At 40.3% G+C, this 16,684-nt stretch overlaps 2 protein-coding genes across 2 annotated transcripts; both read left to right on the top strand.

Moving 5' to 3' along the window:
* Nucleotides 1-5,534: 5,534 nt before the first annotated feature.
* On the top strand, nucleotides 5,535-6,248 carry LOC101541540 (olfactory receptor 7A10-like). Its single transcript, XM_004615077.2, has one exon. The coding sequence runs from the start codon at nucleotides 5,535-5,537 to the stop codon at nucleotides 6,246-6,248; it is 714 nt and encodes a 237-aa protein (XP_004615134.2).
* Nucleotides 6,249-10,818: 4,570 nt separating this feature from the next.
* Nucleotides 10,819-11,763, top strand: LOC101541276 (olfactory receptor 7A10-like). The gene has a single exon (XM_004615076.1). It carries the CDS (start codon nucleotides 10,819-10,821, stop codon nucleotides 11,761-11,763), a length of 945 nt encoding a protein of 314 aa, XP_004615133.1.
* The last annotated feature ends 4,921 nt before the right edge of the window (nucleotides 11,764-16,684 follow it).

Below are 16,684 nucleotides of genomic sequence, written 5' to 3'. Positions count from 1 at the left end.
TATCTTGAGGAAAGTTCCTCCAAAACCCATTTTGGTGAGAGTTTTCATCATGAACGGATGTTGAATCTTGTCAAATGCTTTCTCTGCATCTATTGATATGATCATATGGTTTTTATCTTTACTTTTGTTGATATGATGGATTATGTTGATTGATTTCCGGATGTTAAACCATCCCTGCATCCCCGGGATGAATCCCACTTGGTCATGGTGTATGATCTTCTTGATGAGTTGTTGGATCCTGTTTGCTAGTATTTTGTTGAGGATCTTCGCATCGGTGTTCATCAGGGATATTGGTCTATAATTTTCTTTCTTAGTGGTGTCTTTGTTTGCTTTTGGTATTAGGGCGATGTGTGCTTCATAGAAACTGTTTGGGAGAGTTCCTGTTTTTTCAATTTCCTGGAAAAGCTTGAGGAAAATTGGCAACAGGTCTTCTTGGAATGTTTGAAAGAATTCGCCAGTGAATCCATCTGGGCCTGGGCTTTTGTTTTTGGGGAGATTTTTTATTACAGTTTCATTTTCCTGAACATTAATGGGTCTATTCAAGTATTCCAAGTCTTCTTTGTTCAGACTTGGGAGATTGTAGGAGTCAAGGAATTTATCCATTTCTTTTAGCTTCTCTTGTTTTGTGGCGTATAGACCTTCAAAGTAGTCTCTAATGATCTTTTGAATCTCACTGGTTTCTGTTATGATGTCCCCCTTTTCATTTCTGATTCGATTTATTAGGGTTCTCTCTCTCTCTTTCTTTGTGAGTCTTGCTAGCGGTTTATCAATCTTATTTATTTTCTCGAAGAACCAGCTCTTTGTTTCATTGATCTTTCGGATTGAATTTCGGCTCTAATTTTTATTATTTCTTTCCTTCGGTCTGGTTTGGGTTCCTTTTTCTGGTCCTTTTCTAAGGTCTTGAGCTGTGAAGTCAAGTTCTCTATGTGGGCCCTTTCTTCCCTCCTGAGGAATGTTTGGAGAGCTATAAATTTTCCCCTTAACACGGCTTTAGATGCGTCCCATAGGTTTTGATAACTCGTGTCCTCATTTTCATTTGTTTCTAAGTATTTCTTGATTTCTTCTTTGATTTCCTTTCTGACCCACTCATTGTTCAGCATTGAGTTGTTTAGTTTCCAGGTGTTTGATTTGGTTCTCCGTGTCGGTGTGTGGTTGGCTTCTATCTTCAGCGCTTCGTGGTCTGAAAAGATGGTTGATACAATTTCTATTTTTCTGATTCTATTGAGGTATGTTCTGGGGCCCAGTACATGGTCTATTTTGGAAAATGTTCCGTGTGCACTGGAAAAGAATGTGTATTCTTTCTTTTGGGGGTGTAAAGCCCTGTATAGGTCTATTAGGCCTCTCTCTTCCATTTCTTCTTTCAGAGTCAGTGTTTCCTTGCTGAGTTTTGTTCTTGTTGATCTATCCAGAGGTGATAAGGGGGTATTGAAGTCTCCAACTACTATTGTGCTGTTAGTGATGTCCTCTTTGAGGTCTGTAAGGAGTTGTTTTAAGTATTTAGCCGGTCATTCATTGGGTGCGTATATGTTTAAGAGTGTGATTTCCTCCTGTTGTACATATCCCTTGATGAATAGAAAGTGGCCTTCGCTGTCCCTTCTAATCTTTTTCAACCTGAAATCTATATTGTTGGATACTAGGATGGCCACTCCAGCTTTTTTAAGGGAGTTGTTTGCTTGCAGGATTGTTTTCCATCCTTTGACTTTGAGTCTGTGTTTACTCTGTTTGTTCAGGTGTGTTTCTTGTAAACAGCAGAATGTTGGGTTTAATTTCCGGATTTACCATTTTGCCACTCTGTGTCTCTTGATAGGTGCATTTAGGCCATTGACATTGAGAGAGATTATTGCGATGGGGTTTTGTGTCATCTTTCTGTGGGGTTAGTTGTTCTTATGGGGTTCCTCCTTGTCTTACAGTAGCCTCTTTAGACCTTCTTTTAAGTTTGGTTTTGAGTCTATGAAGTTCCTGAGCTGTTGTTTATCCGAGAAATAGTGTATGGTTCCTTCGAGTTTGAGTGAGAGTTTAGCCGGATAAAGTATTCTTGGTGAGGCATTCATTTCGTTGAGTTTTTTCACTATGTCCCACCATTGTCTTCGGGCTCGGAGAGTTTCCTCTGACAGGTCTGCTGTAAATCTGAGGGGTGTTCCTTTGTATGTGATTTCCCTCTTTGACCTTGCTGCTTGTAGAATTGTGTCTCTATCTACAGCATCCGCCATTCTGACTATGATATGCCTTGGAGTCATTTAATTTGGGTCTCTTTTTGCTTGCACTCTTCGGACTTCTTGTATCTGGAAGGCTACTTCTTGTAGCCTTCTCCAGCTCTGGGAATTTCTTAGTAATGATGTCTTTGACTATGTTTTTTTTCATTGGGGTTACTTCCCTGTGGTTCTGGTACTGCAATGATTCTTATGTTGTTCCTCTTGAAGTCATCCCCCAGGGCTCTGATTCGCTCTATAGCCATTTTGAGGTCTTTCGCCATTATTTGTTGTTGTCTGTAAGCTTTCTGCAGCTCATCCTCAAGCTCGCTGGTTCTGTCTTCGGCTGTAGTCATTCTACTGTTGAGGGCATCTACTGTGATTTTTAATTCTTCTACTGTTTCCTTTATTTGTGTGACTTCCGTTCCTAGGTTTGAAATTTCTGCTCTCATTTCTTCCTGCATTTTTTTGGTAGATCGTTCCAGTGATTCATTCATCTCCTCCCTTAATTTATTGGACGTCTGTTCCATGGTTGCTTGGAGTAGGTCGACTCTCCTCCAGATTTCCTTTCTGAATTGTTTATCTGAGAGGTCGTAGATGTTGGGAGCCTCTTTTGAGGTTTCTAGTATCTTTTCTTCTCCCTCTCTTCGTGGAGGGGATTTTCGCTGCTTCTTCATATTGTTATGGAAGTATAGGATTGGAACTTTGTAGGTGTTTATTCCTACTCCCTCTTGCTGAGAGAAGGAGGGGCTATGTTTGTGCTATTGCTGATGGCAGCTTTATTCCTATTCTAGAGTTTTTCCTTACACTCAGATTTTTCTTCCTGATTGATTTTGGGGCTTTAATGAAGACTTAAGGCTAAGTTCTCTTTACAAAGGCTTTGCTAAGCTTCTCTTATTCACTGATAATTTTTCTAAACTTAGAGCTAATAGGCTAGTTCGCATAAGTGATTGAGATGTGTTAAAGCGATTTTCAAAGCAAGAAGACTATACCTAATGTGCTAAGGTAGGAAATAATAACTCGCTCTGGCAGGAGGCCTCGCCCCTTTTAGTCCAACGCCCCTTTAGGCCACGCCCCCTAAGATACAGGCCACGTCCCCCCGTCCCCGTGTCTTCCTTGCAGGGGCTCCTGGGACGTGGGTCACCCAGGTTGGAGGGAGCCAGCCGGATGGGAAAGCTGGGGCGATGGGACGCGGGAAGTGGCGGCAGTAAGTGTCCGATGTCCCGGAGTCCGCGTGGGAACCTGGGGCGCACCCGGGAGGCGTGGCTGGGAGTCGCCTGATTACCTGGGAAACAGCCGGGTTGGATGGAGCCAGACGGATGGGAAAGCTGGGGCGGTGGGACGCGGGAAGTGGCGGCGGCAAGGGTCCGATGTCCTGGCTGCCGCGTGGGAACCGGGGGCGCACCCGGGAGGCAAGCAGGAGGAATACTCTTAGTAGCATGCTGGGCTCTCCAAGAGGGACAGAGGAATCGAACCCGGGTTGGCCACATGCAAGGTAAATTTTAGCTATTGAGTTTTAGCTTTCTCATTTTATTTAAATTACAGACCTCCTTCCATGGACCATGAGCATGTAATTTCACATGCAAATTTGTATGTTACTATTATTCTTAATTGTAATTACTCTTGTTATTTGTCAAATGTATAAGGGAAAGAATGCATATTTCCCCAGACATATCCCAATTTTATTTGAAATGCCATCTTCTCCTTTAATCAACTAAAATACAGTCGTGATCTAAGTTATAATCCCTGACACCTAATTTATAAATTGAGTCTATAAATAAAAATAATGATTCTTTATGGTGCCAAAATATCTAGGATTGTTACATTTTTCTGTGTATGGGTCTTTGATGGTTGAATTGTTCTTCTATGTTGATATCAGTGATCTATCATTATGTGTTAACTTGCCTAAATGTTTATTTCTTGTAATTTTGCTTGTGATATTTACTTTGAAAACTTATTTTTAAAAATTTTTGTTGAATCACCACAAGATATAGTTACAAAGTTTTCAGGTTTGAGTTTCCATCATACAATGGTCGAACACCCATCCCTCTACCAGTGCACATCTTCTACCACCAATGTCCCCCTCATCCCAGCCCTTCCCCTGTCTCTATGGCAGACAATTTCCCCCATACTCTCTCTCTACTTTGGGGTGGTATGGTTTGCAATACAGATACTGAGAATCTATCACGTTTGGTCTTCTATCTGCTTTCAGCACACATATCCCTTCCCGATCAATCCCTCCAACCATCATTGACTTAGTGATTCCCCCAGCTCATGCATGAGGCAGGTTACCAACCATGGAACAATATTCCTGGCCCTTGTCTCTACTGTCGTTGGGTTGACAAGTTACTGTTGTTCCATAGCCAGCTTTTGCTGCCTTTTGTTCAGTTCTCTCCTATGCCTGTATTGTCTCTGTACAAGTGCATATGTATTCATATTCTGTTATGAAAAAAAGAAAGCTGAACAGAGAAATGGAAGTTCCTGATATTATGGATTATGTATTATAATTACAGATAATGGTGAAATTAATGTGTATATGTTACAAAGGCTCTGGGAATAATCACACAAAGAAAATTACCCATCATGAAATACACAGTGTGGTCAAAGTGATAGAGTGTGATATGGTCAAGGACGTTGCATGTTGGGTGAAGTCAGGACTAGAGTGTGTAAGGAAGATGTGTAAACCTAAAATCTCAGAATAAAAGTAAAAAGATTCCACTTAAGAAAAGGGACAAAGAATTTGTTTTGTCCCTTTTGGGATCACACAGCAACTAATTGGTCAGTCAGCTCTGTATGTTTTCATCTAGTTAGTGCCTAATTATTGCCTAAGTTGAGATCAGCACTCAATTAATATTATGAAATAAAACAAGAGTATTTCATAGAATTGCAAGAAGCAAGAACATATAGGGACAGTCCTGATAGGAACAAAACCTTATTATCAAAAGGGACGTGGGAGAGTGAAGAGAAGAATAAAAGAGATATAGACAATATTATCCATAATGTCTTGACTGCTGCTGCAAATTGCAATATTTCCATATGTGAGTAAAGCCAGTGAACATGAAAACTTATTCTATTGTTGTCCTCTTTCTTAGACAATACATCCATAATATTAAACCAGAAAATGAATCACACATCCTGAAAATTTTTCTGCTGGGATTTTCAGAGGAACCAGAATTGCAGTCTTTCATATTTGTGATTTTTCTCTCTTTGTACCTGATCACCGTGCTGGGGAACCTGCTCATCATCCTGGCCGTCATCTCAGACCCCCACCTCCACACGCCCATGTACTTCTTCCTCTCCAACCTGTCCTTCGTGGACATCTGCTTCATCTCCACCACTGTCCCAATGTTGCTGGTGAACACTCAGAGGCAGAGTAGAGCCATAGTGTACGGAGCCTGCTTTGCACAGATGTACTTCTGTGTACTCTTTACTGGCCTGGACATCTGTCTGCTGACCGTGATGGCCTATGACCGCTTTGTGGCCATCTGTCACCCCCTGCACTATACAGTCATCATGAACCCCCGGGTCTGTGGGCTGCTGGTCCTGGGGTCCTGGATGTTGAGCAACTTTAATTCTCTGTTGAACAGCTTACTGACACTGCCACTATCCTTTTGCACAGACTTGAAGATCGACAACTTTTTCTGTGAACTCAAACAGATTATCCTAATCACCTGTTCTGACACCTTAATCAATAACGTATTGTCGTATCTTGCAGCTGTTCTTATGGGTGTTGGGTCTCTGGTTGGGATCCTTTATTCTTACTCTAAGATTGTTTCCTCCATACGTCGAATCTCCTCAGCGCAGGGCAAGTATAAAGCATTTTCCACCTGTGTTTCTCACCTCTCGGTGGTCTCCTTATTTTTTTCTGCAATCCTCGGAGTGTATCTTAGCTCTAATAGCCTTACGACTCACAGCTCATGGTCAAACTCAATAACCTCAGTGATGTACACGGTGGTCACACCTATGCTAAACCCCTTCATTTATAGTCTGAGAAATAACCAAATGAAGAGTGCGCTGAAATCTTTGTTTGTGAAGAGAAGTACAGGACATTTGGCCTAGGAAGGAGGATGTACACAGAATTGTTGAGGTGCAAATGTTAGAGCTATAAATGTGATTATAGGCTTTGTCTATAGAAGTTGATTTTTTTTTTGTCTACTGCCTCGAGTATTCTTTATTTAACCTTATTTCTATTCACTTACTTAATCCTATGGACTGAGTTTTATTCTCTCTCTCTATTTCTTAGCTTTTCTGGTATTCTCGTGGGTGCAAGTTGGCCTGGAGTCTTTACATTGTCCTAATATTTATTTGTTATGTAGTATTTCCACAGTGCTTGTGTATGTTGAGACAACCTATGATGCATTAATGTTTTAAATTTTATCTCTGCTTAAATATAAATGTGTTATATAATTTATATAAAAGAATTAACATGCAAATTGATGTAATTTGTTAGAATTAGCACTGTTTCTTGAGCACATATGGCCATTTAGCTTCTTCGCACTTAGAGAACATACATACTGTCACAGCTATCTAAACGGTGGGTCAAAGTGAATAAAGGATTAAATAGAATTAAGGGCTCAACTAAGCTTATCATTCAGATAATGACATTAAGCAACATTATTGACATTTAGGGAGTAAAATGAAGATTCCTCATCAGCACTTTATCCTAGATTACAGGTAGTATCTATTTTATTTCTTTTTGGGTCACACCCAGCAGTGCACAGGGGTTACTCCTGGCTCTGCACTCAGGAATTACTCCTGGTGGTGCTGGGGGACCATATGGGATGCTGGGAATGGAACCAGGGTCGGCCATGTGCAAGGCAAATGTCCTATCCACTGTGCTATCTCTCCAGCCCCTAGTATCTATTTTTATACATAGAATATGTGATGTGCTTTACACCCTAATATGTTGGTTATTAGAGCACTAATATTTGAGTAGGATATGCATTTACATGCAGTATGTCAACCTATAACGTATGTCCAAGAACAGTTATAAATATGAAGAGGAAGAGACAAAGATTCCATAATTTTATTAGAAAATGGGTTAAGTACATGAAAAGTAATTCACAAAGTGTAATTATAACTGATTATTGACAAGAATAAAAGAACATGATGGGAGAAATGGACATAGATATAAAATTGGTAGGCACAAAAACTTTGCTGTATGTTGTGGTGACGCATATACATAAATCAAGTGGTGAGACTATACTTTTGAGACTTGTAGAGTTTTCAACAGTAAATCAGTACAATGTTTATAAATCGAGAATTAAAACAAAACATTATTTATTTATTTATTTATTTATTTTGCTTTTTGGGTCACACCCGGTGATGCACAGAGGTTACTTCTGGCTCATGCACTCAGGAATTACTCCTGGGGATGCTCGGAGGACCATATGGGATGCTGGGAATCGAGCCCGATCGGGGTATACAAGGGAAATGCCCTACCCACTGTACTATTGCTTCAACCCCAATAAAACATTTTTTTAAAAGTAAAGAATGTTTGAGAAAACTTCCCAGTCTGGAGGAGAGGCTCCGTCATCCAAATTCATATAATTAAGCATCAACTCAAGCATCACTTGTGAAAATTATCTCTAAGGCCCATAATGAAGTTATACATAGAACAAGTAGGAGAAATTATAATATTTATGAGAACATCATTCACTGAGGAGGACACAACCATAGCATCATTAGTGGATTTCTCAGAAGAGAATTTTAAGTCTAGGAAAAAAGGAAATAGATTTGAAGTGCAGAAAATAAAGCAACCAGAGATGCAATTCCTAGCAACATGAATTCCAAAATGAAGGAGACATGTATTGTTTTCAAAGCAATAGCTAAGCAAACAGGGCATTGTAGTTTGACAAAAGTTACAAAAAATAGCGAAAAGACACCTTAAAGTTAAAATTACAATAAAATTACAATATAAAGTTTACTAACATGAACATCAAAATATCAAACACACTAGTAAAGACAGCTTCATGTTCAAGTGAAGATTACTCTGCGAGTATAATGTGATAATTAAGTGCTTACTTCCATATTGTACCACAAAGTAGAATTGTAAAGATACTTAAAACTAATGATATTAGTGAATAAAAATTTAAAAACAGGGGGCTGGAGCAATAGCAAATCTGGTAGGGCAGTTGCCTTGCACACCGCCATTCCGGGTTTGATTCCCAGCATCCCATATGGCCCCCTGAGCACCACCAGGAGTTATTCCTGAGTGCAGAGCCAGGAGTAACCCCAGTGCATCGCCAGGTGTGACCCAAAAAGCAAAAAAAAAAGTACACAAAGCAACATATAAAATCAGGAATATGAAATAAAAGTGTACACTTTCATAAGATTTCACACAGACTCTAAAGCACGAGTATATGTTTAGAAATAGTGAATGTGTAGGTATTATATGATAGCGTGGCATTGTGTTGTATTTGAATTTTCCTAATGGCCTTGGAAAAGTGTCTAGAATCCATCATTATTGAGTCATCATTACTCATTAAATTCCATATCTGCCAAGCTGTGGATAATGCACTATCTTTGGAGACTGGGCAGTGCCCCGATTAGTCAGTACTTTGAAGAGTCAGAAGACCTAAGTTAGACAAATTCTCAGTGCATGATGTGGTGAAAGCTTCAACTCAGATGAATTCCTAGTTGGCGGGGAGCTCTGGATGACAGGCTGTATACATGGAACAAGAATTTAAAAAGAAAGGAAGAAAGAAAGGGAGAAAGAAAGAAAGAATGGAAGGAAGGAAGAAAGGAAGGAAGGAAGGAAGGAAGGAAGAAAGAAAGGAAGGAAGAAAGAAAGAAAGAAAGAAAGAAAGAGAGAGAGAAAGAAAGAAGGGAAGGAAGAAAGAAAGGAACAAAGAAATAAAGAAAGGAAGGAAGGAAGAAAGAAAGGAAGAAAGAGAGAAAGAGACAGAATGAATGAAAGAGGGAGGGAGGGGGAGGAGGATGGAGGGGGGAGGAAGGGAGGGAGAGAGAGAGAAAGAAAGAGAGAGAGAGAAAGAAATCAAGAAATCGACTTTGTTGGTTTCTCCTTTCTTGGGAAAAGAGAATCATTAGAACCAAGTCATTTCACTCCAAGCCAATTTTCCACAGGGGAATCCTGTGTTTAGGGACAGGAGGGACAAGAGGTAAAGGTGCCTAATGAGCTAGTGGAGGGAGCTGTAAATAACTCTCATCTCCCGTGTCTCAGCCTATGCACACTTGGGCTGGATGGGATGTGTTTATTTCTATTTTTCTTTAATTCCTGATCCTGTCTAGGATACAGACACAGCACTCCTTCCTGTCTTCTTTTCAGGCAGTATTATCCACCATTCAATGAGGAATTAAGACATCTGCAAGGAGACTTTCCTCTTTGAGTTCCCCTCTCGGTAAGTTCAACATCTAAACTGACAGTGAACAAAGAAAGAGACAGGGCCAGACAAGGATCTTGATTTATGATCACCTGAGAACCAACCCAACATAGCTCAGAGTTAAAAAGTCACTGACTTCAGTTGTTTGAATGAAGAATTAATGTACTTCGTAATAGTTCAGTGCGATTGTCTAACTTTTGGATAATCGTATATCTTATTTATTATAATTTAGGTCATGACAATAGCACTAAAGCCATGAAACTGATTCCGATGATGAAGTTGGGGGCTGTAGAGATACTACAGTGGGGAAGGCACTTTTCTTACACATGACCAACCTGGGATTGATCCCCCAAGCCCCACAGAATTCCCAAAGTTCCACCACAAGTGATGCCTGAGTGCAGAGACAGGAGTAAACCCCAATAACGGTTTGGTGTGTCCCCCAAACCAAAAATCAATAAATTATATTTTATTAAACAGGTATTACAGGAGAGAGGGAGGTAGATGATGTGTAAATTTGCCCCACTGGGTAAATGTGTGTCATGAGAAGGAATAACAAGTCAAAGCTTTTCCAGCCCAAGATTTCAGGTGAAATGTTACCTGTTTTCTGGCCTTGTCTAAGCACCTGAAAAACTGTGGAACACTTTCTCCTTTCTCCAACTCTCCATTCCTCATACCACTTTTGGCATCTGAAGTGTGATGTAATTTATGCTTTGTTTTCTGTTTTTTTTTTCATGAATGAATCAAGGAAACTTTGTTTTCCAGCACCCTCTATGAATTGTCTGCATGTGACCTTAAACATGGTCTGCACTCCTTTATATTTCTGAAAACCGTGAATAATTTCCAATTAAGACAGGAGGTTTCATAAGTCCAAGGAGAGATATGTTTAAGACAGAGCAGCCATATCAGAAATGCAGGGAGATGAGTGGAAAGAAGCAGATAGCTATGGAAAAGTTCAATACACTCTTTCGTGTATTTTACTTATTCACTGACTTATAGAGTTAGAGCTCTATTGTTCATCAGGGAGTTTACAAGTTTACTTCATAATTTTGTGTGTGTGAATTTTCATCACTCTCAATTCCAAAGTACCAATTACACACCACCACCAAAAGACCCGTCTAGTCTTTACATCTACCCACCTCCATTTACATTCTAGAAAACAGTTGTTTCCACTGAACAATCATGTCTTGAGTATAAAATATAAATTTTGGCATTTAAATATGTGGACTATTTCATGTTCCTTCCTTCCCCCCCCCCCCCCCATTGCTGGAAGTCACTGCCGTTTCCACATGGAACAAGAAAATTGTTCACAAACTTCAGAATTTCTTCTCCTGGGATTTTCAGAGGAACCAGAATTGCAACCCCTCATATTTGTGATTTTTCTCTCCATGTACCTGATCACTGTGTTTGGGAACCTTTTCATCATTTTGGCTGTCATCTCAGACTCTCACCTCCACACGCCCATGTACTTCTTCCTCTCCAACCTGTCCTTTGTGGACATCTGTTACACATCCACCACGGTCCCCAAGATGCTGGCGAACATCCAGGCGCACAGCAAAGTCATTACGTATGAAGGTTGCATCACCCAGATATATTTTTTCATAGTCTTTGTTACAGTAGACATCATTCTCCTGACGGTGATGGCCTATGACCGCTTTGTGGCCATCTGCCACCCCCTCCACTACACGGTCATCATGAACCCCCAGGTTTGTGGGCTGTTGGCTGTTGGATCCTGGGTCACGAGCACCCTGCATTCGTTAATGCATTCTTTATTGTCTCTGCAAATGTCCTTCTGTACAAACTTGGAAATTCCCAACTTCTTTTGTGAACTCAAGCAAGTGGTGCAGTTGGCCTGCTCTGACACTTTATTTAATGATGTAGGGATGTACTCTGCTGCTGTCGTGGTGGGCGTTGGCTCCCTGGCTGGGATCCTTTACTCTTACTCTAAGATAGTCTCCTCCATACGTAGAATCTCATCAGTTCAGGGGAAGTATAAAGCCTTTTCCACCTGTGCATCTCATCTCTTCGTCGTCTCCTTATTTTATTGCACGAGTCTGGGAGTGTACTTCAACTCCGCTATTTCCCACAGCTCACAGTCAAGCGCCATCGCCTCGGTGATGTACACGGTGGTCACACCCATGCTGAACCCCTTCATCTACAGTCTGAGAAACAAGGACATAAAGGGGGCTCTGAAAGCATTCTTTGTGAAGGGACCCCCAGGGCAATTGTCCTAGGACCAAGGACCCATTTATAGTGACTGATAAAATGCTAGAGTAGAAATGGTGACTGTGAGGGAACTACAGAAAGTGGGGCTTCTTTCTGTCCTTTCTGTGACCCCCTGTGCCTACGTGCCTGCTGGCAGGGAATCTGGAAAGCTTCCCGCGTACATTGACCCATGGAATCCGGGAGGAGTCCTTGGAGGAGATGTCACCAGCGTATATCTGAAGGAGGAATTCTTCAGACGTACGGGGCATCTTGTAGTGTGTTAGAAGGAGGAATTCTTCTGACTGCTGTGAGAACAGACAAGAGACAAAACAGACCCTCCTCTGTAATCTCTCGTGCCTTCCCCTCCTAAGCACAACCGCATACCACGTAAATTTGTGACTAACCTTCTCGGGCTAAGGTAACAGTGCCTACGTGACTAGCTATGTATATAAACCCCCTGCTGAAAGAATAAACTTGCCTTCAGCCCTCAGCCACCAAGCTGTGTGTCTGCTGTTGGTCCCTCAGAACTCCTGTCTCGGCTGCATTCTTAGGGGCTGGACCCCGACAGGTGGCGCCCGGAACAGGGACCCTCAGAGGTGAGCGCGCGGAAGTTAAAGTTTTGAGGTAAGATGGGGCAAGCGTCTAGTCAGACGATTTTTGCTCAGATGCTACAAGCATCTCTGAAAATGAAAGGAATAACTGTCGGAATGGGGCAGCTGGCCAGATTTATAAAATTTGTAAGGGAAATATGCCCTTGGTTCCCAGAAGACGGGACTATTAATATTGAGGCCTGGAAAAAGGTCGGAGATCGGATTAGAGATCATTACAGGGCTAATGGCCCAGAGAAAACGCCAGTGGATGCGTTTAGTCTTTGGATTTTAGTAAGAGATTGTTTAGTAACTAATAGTGAAGCAGAAAGGTGGAGGTTATTATGCCGTGACGGAACTCATAATAGCCTTCGGAGAGTGAAATCTGACACCCAATTAAATAAGAATTTGGAACAAAAGAATGCTTTTGAGCATCACATCTATGATACCTCTGAATTTGGGTGTAGTAATAATAGCAAACCTGTTATTCGAAAACTTTATCCTGCACTACCTGATGAATTAAGTGAGGAAGATTGGCAACAGATTAGTGAACAAGCTGAAATTTATAATAGAGAAATTATAGGGGCAGCTCAGACTATTCCACTGCTGACGCAGCTTAGAAGTGAAATTCAGAACATTGCTGATGCAGTAAGAAAAATACAAGAGCCCCTGCAAGGGAATCCTGATTTTGAGAGAGCTTTTTTGCTCTCTAGATTACCAGCAACCCCATTGTCAGGGGGATAAGACCAAAGATAATGTGGACATCTGTAGGGCAGGTTCAGGAATTTCAGTGTGAATGTGGTGAGTGGGTGCGCACCCGTGTGAAAGAAGGACCGGTCCGAGCGAGTGCAGGAGTGTGCTTTGTACGTGTGCCTTTAGTGTGCATTTGTCTCATTATCTTTCTCTTAGTTCTGCTTATTATCAGCAGAGAAGGCAGGAAAATGCAAGATCATGTGGTTAAGTGTTTAATAATATCAGGAAATAAAAATATATTACTAAGGTAGCCTATCCCCAAATCTGATAAGATACTAGTTCCCTGCCTCAAAACTAGTCTTGACCAAGAAAGAAAAATGCTAGCATCTGACCACCTTAGGTTTCAACAATTTTGGAAAGGTTTTGCCGGCTTATATAAACAAAAGCGCTTTCTAGACCCATTTTTAACAGACAGGGAACTGGCTGGTCAGGCGGGGAAACGGGGAGCAATGTTCCCAATCGGCCGACAGGGCTTAATTTTGCCCTGGGGACTGCTCCTTCCTTTCTCAGTCTGTCAGTTTTCTCCCTGCCATTTCTAAAAGGTCAGATTGATAGATCAACTGCAGACGTGTGCACATGTATGTGTGGTGTTTTTTAGTGAACTTACTGTCTATCTGTTTGTCTGTCTGTTTGTCTGTCTGTGGAACACTCGAGTGTTAGAGCTAATTTGAAGTCAGTAATTCTTAGACCTGGGCAGAAAAAATCAAGGGAGATCAGAGTGATATGAAGCCCAGCAATTTATAAGATCTAAGGTGTCTTTGGAACTTGTTAGATCAGGTTAAGCAAAGATTTCTGATTAGAATGTGGCGCCTACAACAAAATTGAAATTTTTAGTCTAAATTTCTTATTGGAAGAACATTAATAGTTATTAACAGTTGAAATTCTTTTGAATTCCAGTATCTGTGCTATCTAGAAAAAGCTACAGAACTAGAGCCAGAAAACTAAAAAGTGAAATAAGAATTCAGAGAGTGCAAGGCTTTATCTTACAAGCCTCAGTCAATTTTAATGAGGAATTTAGCTGTTTTTCAAGCAACAGAGGTACAGAAACCCTCAAAATAAATAAAGTTTTCTTATGTTTCCATAAACATTGACAGTCCAAATTTTTTTTATGCTATTATCAAAGTTTGGTTAAAAAAATATATATATATACCCATAGGGCTCTTTCTGTGTTTGAAAGCATGTTTGTATTGTAGAATTGTTAAAGTTAGAAAGCTCATGATTTTAAGTAAAGTACAAAAAACTCTCAAAATTAAGTCAAAGAAGTTTTTACCGTGTTTCACAAAAATTGATGGTCCAAAAGTCTTTTGCTATTATACCAATGTATATATTTATATCTGCACTGGATTAGAATTATTTGACCTAGAGAATCTTGTGAGTTGAAATAATTGTGATCTATGAAAACAGGTTCAAAGAATAATGCTTCAGTTTAAAATATAATTTTCTAGAGTTGCAAAATTGGTTGAAAAACTTATTGTACCTGTGTTTTATTTGATCTCTGAGACTTCTGGTAACTAAAATTTTTAAAGCTACTTAGCTCAGGATTATAAGGGGTTAATCTCAGTTGTCACTTTGGGAGTTTTTAAAGATTTTCCCTGGATCCACCCATCCCCCTGCATTCCCAGCTCAGCAAGCTCTGCCTCAGTCAGACTGGATATGCAGACCCTCCCTAACCTCAACAGTGAATTCTAATCACACTTTTGCTCAGCAGATAAGACTTGCTAAATTAGTTTGTTAACTCTTCTAGGTATCTGGCTCTTGCAACTCTGTAAATGAGAAAGGGCTTGGGAAACAACTGATCCTTATATTTGCATTAAAATCTGACGAACACACAATAAAAGAAAGGGTGGGAAACCTCCTTGTAGGAGGAAAGGTCTCTGCTTATATTTTAACAGATGACAGACCTACTAATCCATTCTGGATCCTGCTACGGCCTCATCTGGAGTAAAATCCATCCTCCTGGCTCAGTCTCCAGACCACCTGAAACTCCAACACTCCAAACTTCAGCCTAGAGCAGATCTCAGCTGGAAGTCACAAGAAAATCTAAAGAAGACTCTGCAAAGCAGAACCCAAATGGGGAAGCACAGGCTGAATTGGCCTGAGGACTTAGTCTGGGATTTACGGTACCAACCTAATCCTGAACTTCAGAGAATTTTGTACACCAGTGTAGAATCCTTACTGTTTCATGGTAATCTATGAGTGTTTTAATCTTAAAAGTTGTTCCTAGAAATCAGAATTCTAAAGATGTCTCCAGGTTAATATATGTTGTAAGAACTTTAGTTGTGAGTATCTTTAAAACTTTTTGAAAATCTATAAGAACCGATATAATGTTTGTGACTGCAGAGTAGTTTTGCCATGTTAAATAAGATGATTGTCAACTTCTGTCCAAACTTGTGAGATCATGTTGTACCAATTTCAGTGAGTTTAAACTTGTGGGATGACTATAGATGTATGTCTTAAGTCAGAAAGATAATGTATGGAGATATCATCAGTGAAAAGTAGAAAAGCAAAGTGTAATTGTTTTTGAAATGGAAAAATTACAGGATGTAATGGATGTCACACATGAGCCTTCCTTTGGCCGTTTAAAATATGTTCATGTTTCAGTTGACACCTTTTCAGGCTATGTCTGGGCAGCACCCCTGCCTGGGGAAAATGTAACACAAGTACAAAAATTTTTTATTTCAATGTTTTTCTGTTATGGGCTATCCAAAGCATTCAAAAACTGATAATGCCCCATCCTTAGATGAAACATTTGTCCAAGAAGCTCAGGCATTTGTACAAGCGCTTAAACAACGATCTCCCCCTTTTTCATTTTCTCATTGGCTGTATTCTCTTATCGGTGTTGCTTCTGCTGTTTTGATCTTGATTGTATTAATCGCTGTTAGTTGTGTTTGTCTCCGGGTGCTTCTAACTATGGCCAAAACTTCAGCAAAAAGAATTCGGAAACTGCAATTAGAAAATGAGGCGCGTTCCTTATAAAATAAAAAAGGGGGGACTGTAGTGGGATTGCTTGGAGCACATAGACTAGAGACTAGAGACCAGCGTGGGACAATGAACTTTGTATGACCTGCACTGGGGGCTTGGGAGAGTCCTGTGCAGAGGGCCTCTTGAAAGAGGGGCCTTGAAGGTAAAACCTACCAGCAAGATAAGCAGGACACATCCTGCACGTACATACTTCTCGTGCTCTAAGTAACCTTGGGAATAATCTGACTTGGTATTTTTAATGAGAACATCTTGAGACAAACACAAATAAAGATAGAGCAAAAACTAAACACCTTGTTTGACACAGTAAACATTTTAGGGGACGAGCTACAGCGCTTTGAAACCTTACAACATTTGCGCTGTCATTATGAATATAACCATATCTGTGTCACACAAGTCTTTTACAATCGATCGCAATTTTCATGGGATAGAATCAAAAACCATTTGCAAGGTATTTGGCATAATGAAAATTCGTCCTTAAATTTACTTAAATTACATATGGAAATTAAGAATGTTCAAAATGCCCCTCACCTCAATACCGACCTGTTAAAAAATGCTAAAACTATTGCTCAATCATTTAGAAGCCAATTTCTGAACATTGATCATTGGATTTATTCTCTATTAGGATCTG

Source organism: Sorex araneus, chromosome 2 (assembly GCF_027595985.1).
Source record: "Sorex araneus isolate mSorAra2 chromosome 2, mSorAra2.pri, whole genome shotgun sequence".
In the NCBI taxonomy this organism is placed as follows: Eukaryota; Metazoa; Chordata; class Mammalia; order Eulipotyphla; family Soricidae; genus Sorex; species Sorex araneus.
The sequence above is the reverse complement of the archived record's forward strand: the minus strand, read 5'-3'. Positions and strand labels throughout refer to the sequence as shown.